This window comes from Heloderma suspectum, chromosome 4 (assembly GCF_057233095.1).
Source record: "Heloderma suspectum isolate Gila_16-S chromosome 4, 16-S_ref, whole genome shotgun sequence".
Taxonomy (NCBI): Eukaryota; Metazoa; Chordata; class Lepidosauria; order Squamata; family Helodermatidae; genus Heloderma; species Heloderma suspectum.
Window position 1 is genome coordinate 52,517,051 of NC_139461.1, and position 17,973 is coordinate 52,535,023.

At 43.5% G+C, this 17,973-nt stretch overlaps 1 protein-coding gene across 2 annotated transcripts in view; it reads right to left on the bottom strand.

Moving 5' to 3' along the window:
* PKIA (cAMP-dependent protein kinase inhibitor alpha) overlaps positions 1-17,973 on the bottom strand; it is a 63,314-nt gene that overhangs the window by 5,325 nt on the left and 40,016 nt on the right. For both annotated transcript variants that reach the window (XM_084849254.1, XM_084849255.1), the window contains one exon: positions 738-915. In XM_084849254.1, the coding sequence (XP_084705380.1) occupies positions 738-888 (151 nt within the window). In that variant the 5' untranslated portion in view covers positions 889-915. The remainder of the gene's footprint in view (positions 1-737; positions 916-17,973) is intronic.

Genomic DNA, 17,973 nt, shown 5'->3' on the forward strand with positions numbered 1-17,973 from the left:
CAAGTCCAGACAATTAATTTCTCATCTAAATAATCTCAAATAAAATAAATTATTTGATTAATTTGCACCCTGACCCAGATCATCCCAAACAAATGGAAGAAGTTTTTCTAAGCTTAATTGCCATGCAAGGGAAGATTGGGGTATGTGGCAGCATGTGGGAAGGGGAGAGTTTACCCTGCATGGCAATTAAGCTGAGAAAAAAAAATGCACCAAAGGACACTCAGGACTCTGTGGAATAGATCTGGGACCCTGAGAAATAGATTTGGAACCAGGACCTCATGGGCCCAGGCCTAGCAATGCCCCTGCCTTGAAGTACATTAAATGATAGAGAATATTTGCTCTAATTCAGGCTTGTATAAGTTGTGATCTGCCATGTCAACCAAAACTCACCAGCCACATAACAGCCCCCACCTGACTCACCTCCAAGGCTGCAAAAACAGGGGACCTGTCAAATACCAGGTGTGTGGATCACAAATTGTGCTGGCCTGCACTAATTCAAAGAAGCAGAGATGATTTAATTTTTTTTAATACAGCAGCATATTCCATGAATTTGCCCATCACTGATCTATGAATACACCAGACAACAGTACGTAAGCACACACATAAAGTAATCAGGTAAAGAGATAAATGGACAACATCAAAGGTCAAAACACTGTTTCCATGAATGATGCCCCCCTCCCACTAATGATATTTAATATTACTGTTTTTCTATAACTGTTACAAAGTTGAATACGTACCAGTTTTGTTTATATCAAGTTCTGATAACTTCAGGGATAATTCACTAGAATTCCCACTTGTGGAGGACACGAGGATATCATGAAGGGCATTCCTTCTCCCAGTTCTTCCAGAAGCAATGAAATCTGCATATGTAGATTCCACATCAGTCATTGCTAACAAGTATCCACATAGCAGTACCTAAGAAAAACCAAATGAAAACAAGATCTGTTGACTGGATATTAGAAAGGCATGCAGTAAGGAGACAAATATTGAAACCACCAAATGCCTCTTGATTTGCACAACTGACAAGGAATTGCACACCTGATGTCATGGAAGGCCTAGAAGGCACACCAGTCTGGAAGCCAGACAAGAACTTTATTGTCTTTTCTGAACAAGAACAGAACAGTAAGAGGAAACTCCTGACTCCAGTCAGATAGAATTATGTCCACAATGCTCTGACCTCAGAAGGGGAAGTTGGAAATTCGTCCCCAGACCTCGCCCCCTCACAGAGAACTGCACCGGCTGCCTCTCCAAGGTTGGAAAAATGACCTTGGAGGAGGAGGTAATTCTGGTGGGCAGGGAGGGGAGCAGACCAGAGAGGCTAGGATACAAGATCTCCTGAGCCTCCTCCAGCCTCCTTCCATTCCCCTTCGAAGCACGCTCACTAGTGAAAATCACCAAACACGGAGAATGGGAAGGGGAGGTGAAAATTGCCTCTGCCACTCCTCCCTCACTGCTAGGTTCAGCCCAGCAGGGCATAGGAATCTTGGAAGCCTCCGAGTTTGAAGGCTTCTGAGCAGTGAGGGTGCAATTGAAAGGACTGCACCCTAAACTATGTAATGTCACTAGCCACACACCTTATGAACTAAGGGTGCTTTCAAACAAGGCTTTTATAGTGCCTGCCTCATTCACAGAATTTTATGGGGAGTTCAGACAGTGTTGTCTTCCACTAATACCCCCCCAGTATATTTCCACCATTTCTTCCATCTTTTTTCTTATTGTGGAAAATGCTTTCTAACTGGTAGTGGTAGGAACCCTCATCTGGGTGCACCCTAAGTAATTTTGGAAATCTAACATAAAAGACACACAAACATGCTGACTGTGTTTAATGTCATTGCTGCGTTTGCAAAAGATTATATGGGGGGAAATTTAGGTGGGAGCTAGCCTTCAACATTCTAGCTCAGAACAAAGTAATTTGCAACATATGGTCTTTCCACATGCCTACCCATTATAGCAAATAAAACTGTACAAACAGGAAGGCAAGGCAGTTTACTTAAAGGATGCCGGTCATACATCCACATTACTGCATTAACCTAGCATGTAAGCATCTTCTGCCATCCTTGCCCATGCTGGCCAATCTGTTGTCACCATCTAGGGCAGGAGAGGGCACCTTATGGATCACACAGGTTGCCCATCTGAACTGTGGAGGCTGGGGCTCCCTCCATGGACCCTGCCCACTCCCTTCCCTTCCCTTCCCTTCCCCTCCCCTCCTGTCTCTGGCAGGCTTTTATTAAGCAAGTTCAACCACCAAGGTGCCACCACTGAGAAGGCTCACATCTGATCTTCACACGGTTCACCTGACTGGCGAGAAATAGGAGAAGCAGGGTCTAACCCTGTAAATTACAGTGAGTGTCAGTGTATCTTTCTGGGAGGCAGAAGCCTTATGGCACTTGAGAGAGTCACAGGACTTTAAACTGTGCTCAGAAGTAAACAGGCAGCACCAGTCTAATGTGCTTTTGTTGACACAGGGTGATTTGAGATGGGGCTTTTATTGTGCCATCATGCTGCCTCATTTACAGAATTTTACAGGAGTCCTAGATGTTGTCATCTTTCACTTGTAACCCTCCTGTGATGAGTCTTCCCCAACCTGGTGTTTTCCAACCACCTCTTTGGTCTTTTTTCTTAATCTCTTAAGAAAAAAAAGACGGAATAGCTGCACAATGCCATCAGGAAGCACCGCATTCACACATGGACAGTTGGAACATTATGTACTAACTGTAGTTTCTAAACCATTTTTAAGCACTGCTCCACATAGAATGAGAATCTCATTCTTGGCTGAATGAGATCTGAAATGGAGGTTCAATTCTCTCACCATCCAGCTCTCTTTGTGTCCATGTCTATTCGGCTTTCAATGGAAGCAGTGGCACTCTCTGGAGAGAATCCTGCTCTTGACAAGGTTTGGTCCATTTTTAGCCTCTTGACGTAGGTGTGTGTGTGTGTGTGTGTGTGTGTGTCTGTCCGCCCATCCCCCCAGTCCTCCTTTCCTTCACTCTAAGCACAGCCAAGAGACAAAGAGCTAAACAAGCCTTCCTGGAGCCAACCAAACAGTTATTTGAGAAGCAGGCAGGAGGGGATTAGGTACAACATTTTATCTGGGTTAAATATAGCCATGTTGAATGTCTCTGAGCAAACTATCCACACAGCAGTTTGGACTGACTGAACGTTTGAGAATGGCATGTGACAGGGACATCAGCCCAAACACTGACACACTACCTTGAATGCTGCAAACAGCATCTAAAATGGAGCTCATGAGTGTATTAAATCCCCACCCTCGCAGCCCCCAAAAGAAATGTCCAGAGACAGAGAATAGACTGTCTCTAGCCCCTACAATATACAACTGGCAGACATCATTCTAGGACTGAATTTTACAGTCTTTCTCATGGGCTACAAAATTTAGGTGCCAGCGCAGGCCAAAAATCACCATATTTGGAAGGACTTAACCTTAGAAACAGAACAATGAGTCTTTTCTCTCCCTCTCCCTCCCTCTTTCCTTCTTGGTCCTGTCTGTAGCTCTTTCTTTGGCAGCTCAGACGCCACGGTCTTCTTCCTCCTCTGTGCTCTGGGCCTGGATGCAGTGTTGTTCCAAGGCACAAAACACCAGGAGGAAGGACATAGTAGACCTTGGGAGGCTTTCCTCCTGGTATGATACATGTCCAGACCCAGAACAGTTTCAGGTCTAGGGTGGCCACTTAACCATCACCAAAGAAGAGGAAATGCATTGCCAAATAACAAGGACAAATGACAACACTGATTTGCATTAAATTTATCTATGCTAATTCATATGTATGGATGCAAATGTATACATAATTACTATATTTTAAACAGAAACACAACACATCTCACCAAAGTAGGGAAGAATGTGACCAGGTGACCTGTGTTCCTGCTCAGCCTGCTGTCCAGGTGCTAACTGTAGATACGCAACGTCAAGGCCCCTGCGCTCCTGTCTTACGGGTTTTTATCTTTAAACCAGATTTGGCCTAGCCAACTCCCTCAAACAGACCACATCTTTAAACAAAGGACACTCCACTATGAGGACTGTCTCCTGTAAAGTAGGACACATGGCCACCCCAAGTACTAATAGCCAAGAAAAATCACTTTTGAATTGCAAAAGCAGGTTGGATTATGGGAAAGGTGCCAAGCAAAAGTGGGGGGAATGGAATATCTCTGCATGTAATTCTCTCCACATGCATAATGGGTATGGATACAGATTCAGAAACAATTATTATAATTTAAATAGAAACAACATATTTCAAACACAATATATCTCACTTTATCGAAGTGAGGGAAGACAATGGTGGCTGAGCTACTGAAGAAAGAGGTCTGCAAGTTCTGCTGTCACTGCCACCATAGCCAAAAGCAAATAAGCAAAACAACAACATCAACAACAAAACCCAGAAAAGAAAATAACACTTACCACCCTTTTTCTAAGATAAGCCATCCCCTGAATTTTGCTTCCCTCCCATCTAGGAGCAGAATTTGCGCCCCGCACTCCCTACAAGGATCACCCCAAACAGTAATTTTGGCAATCTTCGTCCCATCCCTTCCTCATACCTATTGCACCATTTAATTCTGACTCCCTAAAAATCCTTCTTGAAGGAAGGAAGTAGCATACTGTCCTTTGCTGAAAGGTAGATGATGGGGGGAAGAGGGCTGTGACCTGTCTCCCTGATATCCACCTCCATTGTCACCTGGGTGCTTCTCCTTAGAGCTTGCTAGGAAGCCGGGTGGGCACAGAAGGAGATGAATGAAGCACTACTCTGGCTCCTTTAAAATGTCATCTCTTCTACCGATCCAAGAGAGAATTGCTCTTGCCATTAGGATAAATCAGTATCTATATGGAGCATGATATGTGGGAATGCTTGGACATGGTTGTACTAGTCTAGACAAAATGTAACCACATGAATAGAAAACTCCAAAAGTAAGAGAGAGAGAAAGAGGAAAACAAACAAAGGGGGACTGAACTGGTGTGGTTGCAGTTCTCTTAGAACATGTTGGGAAGTGCTCACACCAACTGTTATCATGTGGAGCTCCGCGGACTAGCTGTACAATATGCTACATGAACTGGGAAATAGTATGTAGCCAGTTGTCTGGCTCCCAGCACATGTAACGTGCCTGGATGTAAGTAGCAGGAGAAGGTGCCCTCTTAGGGTGGCCACTTAAGCATCACCAAAACAAGAGGATAAAAGAGGACTCAGATTTCCATAGAAGCTCATATAGTATGTATAAATATAAATTTGGAAATATTTACTACAATTTAAATAGAAATACAATAGATCTCACCATAGCAGGGAAGACTGTGACTAGGTAACCTGTGGGCCTGCTCAGTCTCTTGTCCAGGTGCTAACAGCTGATGGGCAACTTCAAGGCCCCTGATCTCCCTTCTTATGACTCTTTATCTTTAAATTGGATATGAACCAGACAGTCCTTCAAATAGAGGACACCTTCAAATAGAGGACTCTCTGTAAAGTAGGACACATGGCTACTTTATGCCCTCTGGCCCACTCAGCCTACTGGCTGAGGCATTGAGTCTCATCTGGAGAGAGGATGAGATTGAGTGGCATCCTTAAGCTGCCAGATATCTACAATACATTTGTGACAGGCCATACATCTATTGTAGAGAATTTGGCAGGGAAAGGAAATAACAGGTGCAAGGTGGCAGAGAGGTAGCAACAGAAGGTTGGTGTGTGTGTGTGGCAGGGGGGGGGGGAGGGAAAGATGAGGGAGTGGGAAGATTTTCCAAGGATTGAATAAGAGGCTTGTATCTCACTGGAAGGCAGATACAAAAGCAATTGAGCAATTATTATTAAGTTCTATCACTAAAAGGGAAAAGGTTTCGCAAATAAACGCGATGCAGGTCAAACAATAATGGGTTGATGCAGTAAGAACAAGGGATTCATTTTAGATTGTCAGACAAGATATTTCCTGCATCAACATTTCACACTTTGATCCCTTATATGTAAAGATTTATCATTTCATATTTGCCCATTGATGAAGTCATGTTTGTCTGATCCCTTTATCCACAGCTGATTTCCAAGACTAAGTGCAAAGCCACTGCGTAATTGGGCAAATGACCAGCTGCAGCGAGCCACTCCTCAAAAACAAATAACAACTGGGCTCTTGATGCTAATTTAGCATCAATCCAAAGTTACACACTAATTATTCCCTGCCAGGCTGCCGACTTATAGCAATCTGTTAATGCAGAAGCTCATTAAAAGGCCTGTTCTTGCACCCCACAGAAAATTGCATCTTGCTCTGCTGATCGCAATGGGTTTGCCAGGCAACTGACAATGAACACACTATCACCCATTGGTCAATTAAAATATTCTTGGCTTTTTCATGCTAGCTGCAAATTAAACTCCCTCATAACTCCACACACATATACGCTAGATTTGGGCAATGCTTGAGACTGCATGCTTTGTAGACATTTCAGCTACCTGCCCAAAGGGGCTGGGATGGAAGAAAGAAAGGTTAGAGTGGACTTCCATAACTAAAAGGCAAGTAGTTACTTCAGGTTAATTCTACCCAAATAATGTGTATAATATAGTGGCTAAACAGCAGGAGTTCCTGTTTCGAGTCTTGCATTGGCCATGAATTTGGCTAGTGAACAGTTCGTGTGGGGTACTCCTATACCACATTGTTTCAGGTTTTTTCTACTCATACTTCAAGAAATATCAAGGTAAGAGTTTAGGAAGCTCCATGTGGGTGACTGACCAGTCTCCAAAGTATGTCTTAGTGCCTGAAGAAGGCACCAGGAACTAAATTCTCTTCCCCACATTCTCCATTTTCTCTAGAGCAGCCTTCCCCAACTTGGTGCCCTCCGTGGGTTTGGACTACAAGTCTTATCACCCCAAATCATTGACCATGCTGGCTGGGGCTGATGGGAGTTGAAATTCAAAACATCTGGAGGGTACTTACATGAGGGAGGGCTGCTCTAGAGAAAGGGGATCAAAGATCCCATATAATGAAATTTTATCTGGAATGCCTAAACTGTAAAACCCTTTCCCCCCCTAAGAAAAAGAAACCATTAACAATAAGTTTATCTCTCTGGCTTTTTAAAAAGCCCCGTCCATTAGACTGTACACATGTTAATTATGCAAGTGAAGTATAACAAAAAGATAGAAGGCCTTTATAAATGCATGGGATGTTCAATATTTGGTATTTTTTTTTTAAAGGATATGCAGTATTGTTGGCGGGTCCACTGGAAGAGGCACATCAAATTCCCCTTGTTCCATTGCTTCCACAAGAACATAAGAAGAGCCATGCTGGATCAGACCAAAGGTCCATCTAGTCCAGCATTCTGTTCACACAGTGGCCAAGCAGGGCATTAGTGCGACAGCACCCTCCCACCCACGTTCCCCAGCAACTGGTGTACACAGGCTCACTGCCTCTGGTACTGGAGGTAGCACATAGCCATCAGGACTAGTAACCACTGAAAGTCTTTTCCTTCAGGAATTTGTCCAACCCCCTTTTAAAGCCATCCAAACTGGTGGTATGTGCCATCCTGTGGTATGTAGAGCATGTGACCACAAACTCTTGCTGAAACTTAAATTTACTGCTCAAAAGGTGTCACGTTACATCACTGACAGTCCACACAAAACAAAATACACACTGCCAAGCCAGGGAACCGCTACAACAAAGTTCCTTCCAGCAAAGTCTCTCTAAAGTTGTGCCTCTTGGCTTGTAGGCAGATAAGCTCCTCTGTTCTCACCGTCTTCCAAGTCTGTGGGGGAAATTACCTCTGAAGACAAGACTTCTTTTGCCTTGCCCTCCCCCTGGAGTTGTTCCTCGAGACAGGCTTTTCTAACCCCACTCTCACACCTACACTGAGGATGCAGATAAGCAGTTTCCCCAGGATAAGGGCTCAGGCTGCTTACGACTTTCACCCAATAATTCATCCGCTCTGGAGCTGAGTCAGCTCTTTGGCCAGGTTTCCCATCACCTGCAGCCTTCGGCTCTGTTTCTTCCTGCCCAGTCAGTGTATGTTTCTTCACCCCTCTCTCTTTTCCATCTTTACAGCCCCTGCACTTATTCCTCTTCCCAAAGCACTAACAGCTGCAGGACTTAGGCTAGGGGTTGAAACGTTTCTTTCATCTGGTCTTTGTCCCCTCCCTCGGCTTGCCTACAGTCCTTGTCCTCCACGTGGTTTTTTTTCTCCCTCCTCCAAATCCTCTGTGTCTTGTCGGCCTTCAGTCAATGTTTGTCTCTGACTTGCTTCCTCCATCTTCTCCCTGTCCTCCTCTCTGCCTGAATGCTGCCTCAATAAGTATGCTCTCCTGGTGCAGCCCCACCCCCCAGGACTCTAGCCAGCGGAGCAGCGGGTCCCTGCTACTTCTGGGACATGCTGCATGGTAGCAACAACTGTTTGCCTGGCCTCCCCCACTTGCTGCCACTCCCAAACAGCCTGTCGGCTGTTCCCCTCGCTGCTTTGGCTGAGAGGTGTGTGGCCTTGGGAGTGAAACAGCTGCAGTGGGGTCTCCTTGTGCAGGGTATGCCTTGGCCCGCTCCAATAAGTCATTACAAGTATCTTCACCATCTTGGGGCTACACTCCAACAACCACTGTCCTGGAAGAAAGCCAATCAAACACAGCAGGACTTACATCTGAGTAGATATGTATAGGATTGTGCCGTGAATCACACTTGTATGCTCAGCTCACTTCTGCCATTTCAATCCACACTACATGCTTTGAAATTTGAATGACTTGAGGGCCCAACCTATCTGCACTGGAATAAATGACCTTAGAACCAAACCAAAACGTGCAGTCATTTTTTTATTTTATTTTTTTGCACTCCTGGTCTGTGGAAAGATTGTGGCTGCATTTGGACATGGAGGTACGACTGGCACCAACATTATATCCTTTTTTCACCAGGTCAAACCCCTTTTTGTTTACCTAGGCATTTTAATTGGTTTATTAAAGTTGATACAAGCTGTCTATTTTATGCTATTTCCAGCCTTTTATTGCTGTAGTTCCAACCTTTCCCAGCCTGGTGCCCTCCAGACGTTTTGGTAGGGATGGTGGAGAAATCTGCCACGGACTCCAATGAGGCCGGATTCTTAGGAATCTGGCTCCCTGGAGTCCATGGCGGAACGGACTACACCCCCCCAAATCCCACTGGGACGGACCCTACCTGGTGGTGGTGGCTGCTCCAGGTCATTGTCTCTATCCGCCGCCGGGCTGCGGAACGTAATGGCGGCCGGTGTAGTGGCCGCCATTTGCGTCCCTGCCCATGGCCATGGTTGGCTATGTAAATATTTACATAGCCTATCATGGCAAAGAGCAGGGACACAAATGGCAGCTGCTACGCCATTTGCATCCCCGCTCTTTCCGTGACAGGCTACGTAAATATATACGTAGCCCATCATGGCTAACGCAGAGATGCAAATGGCGTAGCGGCCGCCACTTGCATCCCTGTGTTAGCGGTGATAGGCTACATATATATTTATGTAGCCTATCACGGAAACAGCAGGGCCGCAAATGGCGTAACAGCTGCCATTTGCGTCACTGCTCTTTGCTGTGATAGGCTACGTAAATATATACATAGCCTATCACGGCCTAATGTAGGGGTGCAAATGGCGGCCACAGCAGCCCCGCAGCAGACAGCAGTCCAGCTGTAGATGGGCCCGGCCGAAGGCTCCACGGACTCACCATGGAGAGGACTGGCTGGGCAGGATTCTGGGGGGAGGGTCAGATCGTCTCCCCACACAGTGGACGCCGCCATCCAGAACGGTCAGTGGGGTTCATACACCCCTACGTTTTGGACTTTGACTCTTATCACCTCTAACCAGCATGGCCAATGGTCAGGAATTTTAGGAGCTGTAGTCCAAAACATTTGGAGGGCACCAGGTTGGAGAAGGCTGCTATAGTTGATACTTTTATTGTTTTTATTGTATATTAGGACTTTAAGATCATATTTTGTATATAGCCCTGGTATCGTTAGATGAAAGCCAGTATACATTTTAAAACAATAAATAAATGACGCTAAACCACAATTTTGCAATACAAGAATGAGCCACAATGAGCCTTGAGCTTGTGCACTCCTCACCAGCACACCTCCGAGGAGATCATTTCTGCTTCCAGTTTAGATTAATAGTTTAGTGGGTCATACAAGCTGTGATTAATTTTAACTATGGTTTGTTGAAACAGCCAGGTTCAAGCCATGGGTTATGAAGGTGGTGTGTTTCAATAAACCATAGTTATGATTAACCAGTTTGCTTGGGCTCGGATATTATGGCAAGCTATTATGGCTATAAACACAGAGCAAACATTTCCAAACTCCTTTCAGACACACCAGAGAAGGAATGCAGAGCACGCAGGCCCTAGGACTCACTGTGGCTTGTTTTTGGAACACTGAACCATGTTGGAACAAGGCCTACAGTGAAATCTTGACAAAGTTCTACTGAGTTCAGCAAAACCAGGATTGTACTTTACAATAAGTAAAATGGGAGAGGGGCATGGGGGGGGGGAACTACCTTTGGTTAGAAATGTAGTTTCTTGTGTGCTGTCATCATCAGTTTATTTGCATGCCGCCTTTCCATGGTAAAGCCATGGTCAAAGTGGCTTACAGCAATATCAGAAAAAATGAAATAATAAAATACAACATTTCCAGGTAATTCCTTAGCAATTACAAGTCCTAATAAAAATTAAATAGTCATACAAATAGGCTAATCATCTCATAATAAATATACACTAAGATTAAACAATCCAATCATAATTCATACTAAGGCCTAACAAATTAATAATCTAAATAGCTGGGAAAATAATACCTCTCATCTAAAGCTAAATGTTACCCTAGCCACAAAACCTAAACAAGGCCCCACCCAAATAGTCTCTAGGCAGCTTCAGCAGCAGGAGCGAGTCACGGCCTCGTCCTCCCAGGCTACGTAAGAAATGAGTCAGAGACTTGTAGGACTCACATGGTTCTTCAAAATACGGCCAAATTTCATCTCAAGGGTTGTGAAAGGTTTAATTAAAGAGAAATGAAACAGCGTTTGAAAAGACTAGAAAAGGGGAGCCATTACTGTGAAAATTCTTAATAACAAAGCTGATCACTTCACCCTTGAGTTCAAGAGTTACCCCAAGTGCTGCTGTTACATTCACAATTCTTTTCATCTCCCTGTGTATGACACCTGGTTTAGAGTGTTTCTGCAATACTATTTCTGGTATAAAGTATTTCTGTAATACAGTAATTCACCTTGTGCTCTTGGGATGTGACAGGCTATATATACCCATTTAATGTTGGCAGTTATAGCACTGATGGCAAACTATCAGATGCGTTTACATGATCAAGCACTACAGAAGCTATTAGCAATAGATAGAAATTACTGTGGTGTGTGAAAGAATGTCTAAATAGCACCACAAACCCAACAATTTCCAATGAGATAATACTACTAGTATTATCTTGTGTAAAGGAGCTTGGCCACAGACCAGTGCCATTTCTGATAGAAAGCCATGAGAATATAACCTTTATATTGTCAGAGAGTACACGATCACATTAATCGCTATCTTTCTGAATGGGCTGTTTCCCAATTTCTGGGTTCACGAATGCTAATCAAGAAACCTTACATTCTAAGTAAGCCTCAAGTAAAAGTTTTGCCCCCACTGATTGCTTCATGCTGGACTTCAATTTGAGCTGCTACTGTTGGGTATATTCAATATCTTGGGGCTTCGTTTGATGAACTGCATCACCACTTGCAGAGAGTTATTCTCCTTGGCAACAACAGATGCTTCAAAGAATGTGGCAGCAAGAGATCGAGAAAGGAATGCTACATGCTAAAGAATGAACGGATAAATGTGCATTAAAGACAGAAAAAGCAATGCCTGGAAATGTAGGCAAAACAGCATTCTAAGTGTTATGCGAATTAAATCTCCCCAAGGATCTAGCATACCTGCTAGAAAGCTAATGGTTGTTTAAATCTGCTTTTGCTCTGCAGCAGAATTGTTGAACCTCTTTCATCCAGATGGCCAAATTCCATTTCGGAGAAGCTCTCAGGGGCTGTGTTCCAGGGTGAGTGGGGCCGAAGGCAAAATGGGCATGGGCAAACTACCAAAAATACCCACACATTTTAGCTTAAAGTATTTACTGCCAGTAACTAATTCTCAAACTTTTAGGATGGGTGGGGAAAACTGCACAAAACTCAGGAAGCCACCAAATGGTCGGTGCCAGCGGAAAGGGGCGGGGGCCACTAGAGGAAACCTGGAAGGCTGGATTGGGACCTCAGGCAAGCCAAATTTGGCCCCTGGGCTTGAGGTTCCCCACCCCTGACTTAAGCACGTTCCTTCCCAGCCTGAGGAAGGGAATGATTGGTGGTTGGGGGAAAGAGGTGGTCTTCTGGGAAATCTCCAAAAGACCAGATTGGGACCCCCTGACAGGAATATTTGGCCCCTGGGCCTGAGGTTCTGTACCCCGGAAGTAGAGGATGCCTTCAAAGAGAGAACAGTCCTCTAAGAGCCCTTCAAGCACAAGTTTCTGTGAAGTAGGAACCTGGCCACCCTACAGATCAATGGTAGTGCACATGCTTTGCCTGTAGGCCCCAGGCATGTCCTGTTAAAAGGATCAGTGAAAGACCCCTGCCTGAAGCCCAGGAGACCCTGCATCAGTTAGAGCTGACAGAGTAGTGGTCTGCTATAAGGCCACTTAGTCCCGCTCAGGTGGCTTTCTGGCTGTCCTCCCCACGCCCAGCCCCAGACTGAACTTCAGCCAGACTTGGAAGACTGCTGCCTCTGGGTCCATATCATTTATAGGCTTTCCAATCACTGGTTGGGAACAGGGTCATGCCATAATATTGCACCTGTAAGTTAGCTGGTATTCAAGTGTTTTCAATGCAGAATTAAAATGTCTTTTGAAAAAGAACCAACATGTACAACTGCTGCAGTTGGTTGGTTATTCAATGCTATATTCTCTCTTTCCCTCTCTCTCTCTCTCTCTCACACACACACACACACACACACAGAGAGAGAGAGAGAGAGAGAGAGGGAGAGAAACACACATACACCACTGAAGACTTGAAAGCTGACAAGCATCTTCAATATCCACGCTATGATAGATTTTTGCAAGCAAATCTATCCTTGTACTTCTTACTGAAATCTTTTAAAAATAGCAACTGCTATATCTGACGTAGCTCAACATTGCTCTTTTTATAACAATAGCAACTGAAGGGATCTGCCATACAGATAAACAGGATGTTGTGTACCAATTCTTTCTGTACTGCAACACACTAAAAATTGGTCCAGTCTGGCCTTACTGGTCCCAGCTGAGATATTACAACATTTGGAAAAGGAAACAGATGCATTTTCAGATATTGGTGTTTCTGTACAGCAGGTATTCTTACAGCAGGGCCATCGTTCAAAGCAGCAATAAAGAACTAAGAGCTTGCTTCAGAGGGAAAATTAAAATGAAAAAGAGAAAGCTTGAAACAGGACCATTAAGGAAGCAGTTCTCCAATTATTCCAGAGAACATCCCAGTAGAACAATAAAGTGAATTCCAGTGAGGACATGGAAAGAGAATCTAACAGTCTACTATGACCCAGGATTTGTACTTACTACGCAAGCTAATTTTCAGAGAACTAAGTTTCTCATGCATATTTTTTCAATTATTGCAGGCATATGATAATTTGTCTGCCTGAAACTTGACATCCCAAGTCAGATACCCCAGATATAGCACAGTGAACAAAGTATATGTCAAATAAAATATAGGTTTCAGTGACAATACAAGCATTAAGTACCACTTTAAGTAGTCAAATGAAACAGATTTAGATACGTCACCTATATTAAAATTTTGCACACACACACACACAAATCTAACATTGCATCAAAACTCTGCAGTGTATTGAGAGACATATTGTCTTGTAAAACATTTATACTTTGTTCTGGACCTAATTAGAGTTTTTAAAGAATTTGGATTTTTCTTTCTCTTCCAAAGAAGCAACATAGTGTCTGAGAAAGATGGATTGGAAAGATTCATTTATCTGTTTTAAAGGTTATTTTTTAAAGAAGAAATTCAAAGGGTCATCCACTAGTGGAATGGATTTACCCCACCCATCCTGTAGCCCGCAGACCAGATTTGGGGCACATGCAGGGGTCTGCAGTGTGGAGGACAAAATAGGATCTAACCCAAGGTGGCTAACAAATATTTTTTTAAAATACAGTATTTTAAAACATGCATCACATTCACCCTGCCCAAAAATGATTAAAAACACACATAAACCAACAGCAAACATTTTCTTGGAACAGCACAAAAAAATTGGGATTGTGTAAACAAAATAAATATAAACCAAGAGAGCATTCAATGAAAAGCCTTTCAAACCGGGTGTCTGGAGGAACAGAGTGCTGGAGCCTGATGAATTTCACCTGGCAGGGTATTCCACAGGGTGGGTGCCACTAAAGAAAATCATCTACTCCTAGTGGCTACCTGCTGTGCTTGTGGGGTCAAGGGCTGGATTAATGCTTCTGATGATGAATGGAGAATGCAGGAAGGAACATATGGAAGAAGACTTTTCTTAAGGTACCCATGTCCCAAGCTGTTTAGGGTTTTAAATGTTAACATCAGCAACTTGAACTGAGCACGGAAACAAACCAGCAGCCAGCGGAGATCATGCAAAATCGGCGTAACATGGTCAAGAAGCTTAGTTCCAGTCAGCACCCTCGCTGCAGCATTTTGCACCAGATGTGGTTTCTGAACCCTTTATAAGGACAGCACCATGTAGAGAGCATTACAGTAGTCTAATCTGGAGGTAACAAGGACATGAATGACCATGGCAGGCTCCAACTTCATCAGGATGGGTTGTAGTTAGTGAACCAGCTGAAGCTGAAAAAAGGCACTCCTCATCTGCACATCTAACAAGGAGCACCCCCAATTTTCAGACCTGATCTCATCAAAAACAAGCTGCACACCTAGAGATGTGAAGGCCTCAAGGTAAAAAAAAATTGGGGTGGGGAAAAATATTTTTCCTATTTCCCCCTGGAGGACTTCTTTTCAAATTTTCCAACAGAACTATTGGAATTTTGGGGGAACACTGAAAAACACACACCCCTCCACTGAAATACTTTCTCTTTTGGAACGAATGAAATGCTTTCAAAGACAAGAAGCTGTATCCAACTGTGTTATTCCACTAGCGTAAATTGTTCAACTGGTTGCACATTATGCTTGCACAACAGAAAGATTCAGTGGAGCTCCGCTAGCGCTATTTGAGTTTGCAGAATATCCGTTGGATATTGCCCAAGCTTTACTCACTCACAGATGTGTAATATGAATGTAAGAATCCACAGCATGGGAGAATGTTAATTCCTGTGTGTACTGTACAGTTCAGTGTTTTCAGTGCTACAAAGCTAAACTTGATATGCAAATCTGCTGCTAGTGCTTAATATTGTGATGGTATGAGACTGGTCTGTCTAAATCAAGAGTGGGAAACCTCAGGCCTGGGGGCCAAATCTGACCCTCTGGGGCTCCTCAGGAGGCCACACCCCTTCTTTGGCCTCAACCACTTTCCTGACTGCTGATTAGTTGGTGGTTTCCCAGCTTTTCCACATTACCTTCCCCCCAATTCTGCAAGGTTGAAATTTCTCTCCTAAGACTGAGTTGCTGGCAATAAGAGCTTTAAGCTTCAATATACTGGGGGCTGTAGTTGTATTAACATCATTGTTGGTTTTATCGTTGGCTTTTGTTGTTGCTTTTACTGCTTTTATATTTTTATCACTTTTAATATTTTAATTGTTTTATGTATTTTATTGTTGTAAGCCGCTTCTGCCCTGAAAGGCGTCCAAGAAATATTTTAAATAAATGAATAAATATTTTTGGCCCCACCTCCTTTTGCCTTTGGCCCTGCTCATCACTGTAGTGTGGTCCCTTGTAATCTTCTCCAAAACTGAATTTGGCCCTTGGGCTGAAAGGGGCTCTCCACCACTGGTCTAAATAATACATTTTCTTTTTCCAGAAGGGTAGCCATGTTAGTCTGTTGCAGCAAAAACAACCAAGGGCCTTGTGGCACCTTATAGAAGTTTGTTAGTCCTTAAGGCGCCACGAGACATATTCTTTCGTTTACTGCAAAATTTATTGTTTTGATTTTCAACTTCTATTTTTGTTCTACTCAGATGGCGAAAATGAGTATGTGCTTAGGTAGCATAGCGTAGAGCAATTTGCAGCGCTCTCTCTCTCTCTCATATTGGTTATATTCAAAATTTTGCTTGTACAAAACTAAGGCATTTATACTTTTGAGGCTGCAATCCTATGTAAGCCTACTGGAGTAACCTTCTCCAAACAGAGTGGGTCTTACCTCTGAATAAACCTCTCCATATATGATTCTTGTATGTAAGCCACTGTGGGAGCATTTTGCTTTTTACCCTACAAGGCAGGGTAAAAATATTTAAATAAATGCATTCAATTGCTCTGTAACTTTAATAAATATGCCAAATATTACTATTTTATATGCTAAGTCGTTAATGCTGCATATTGTTAAAGAAGTAAAATAAGTTTAGATTTAATAAGGAAGGAAGTATTGCACATACTTCGATTTCTCCCCAAATTTCCATTTTTTTTCCTGGGGAAAAAATGGCAAGGGTAAAGGGACATTCTTCTCTTCCATGACTTCAATATTTCCAGAGATTTTACACCTCTATGCAACCCAAACCTGAGTCAGAGGGTCCACTCGCCAATAGCACTTTTTATGGATTAAGCTTCAACTTTTTCTACTCCATCCCAGTCATGTACAGCTGACAAACAGCAGCTGAGGGTTTCTACTGCCTTCCTATGATCAGATGTAAATAAAACAGAGCTGGGTATCATCTGGCTGATGTTATCAAATGCCACTGAGAGGTCCAAGAGAAACAACAGGGTCACACTTCCCTCATCCATCTCCTAGCACAGGACATCCACCAGGGTAACCAAGGCACCTTCTGTCCTGAAATCAGGCCAAAAGCCAGACTAAAGGAACCTCAATAATTCAGCCTTCCCCAACCCAGTGCCCTCCATATGTGCTAGACTACAACATCCATCATCCCCAGACAACATGGCCAATGGGGGGCTCCAGGTTGGGCAAGACTGGGATAATCAATTTCATCTAAAAACTTAGGGAGCTGTGTTGCCAATGCAAGCTTGCCCAAAAAATAATGTTTGATACTGGGTGGTAGTTATTCAAGTCAGAGGGCTCCAAAGGTGGCATTTTCAATAGAGGCCATACAACCACCTCCTGCAGTACCATGGGTACACAACACTTTCTCAGAGAAGCATTTATTAATTCATTAACCCATGTGTGCAGACTTAACTATACTGATTTCACCAGCCAGGATAGACAAGGGTCAAATTCGCAAGTGGTTGGTAATACATCTCCAAGGATCCACATCCTCAAAGACCAACGAAGATGAAAGATATCCATTAAAACCTGACATGAAACCTCTAGTATACTCCAGAACTGCTAACAATAAACTAGATTCTAAGCCAGAGTGCATCTGAGTAATTTTATCTGTAAAATGCTTCACAAACAAGTCTTGGCAGGCTTTCAAACAATTTTCCATTCCTTTGTGAGGACCAAGCTGTAACAGGCCCTTGACCACATGGAACAGCTCTGCTGGGCGACACTGATCATATCAAATGGTGTCAGAAAAGTAAGTCTTTGGTACCATCACCACCGCAGAAGAGGCCCAGCAGTGCACTCTAAGCTGGGTAAAGTTAGACTTGCGGTGAGTTTTCCTCCACCACGGCTCTAGCCATCTTTGTGTTTGTTTCATTTCTCTCAGCTACCCAGTAAACTAGGGACCCCTAGTGAGGTCCACTGGAGGGAAGAGGACTCTTAAGAGTGACTGTATTAGGATACAGGAACTGCTATAACTTAGGCATATACAAGAATTTTGTTGCTGTTCAAAAAACAGCTAAAAATGCCCTGCTTGCAACTCTGAACCCAAACACGTGTTTTTAGAAAAAGCCTGCACATTCGAGCTTGTAACCATGTTTGCAAAATGTGTCGTTTTGAAAAATTTGCACTTCTA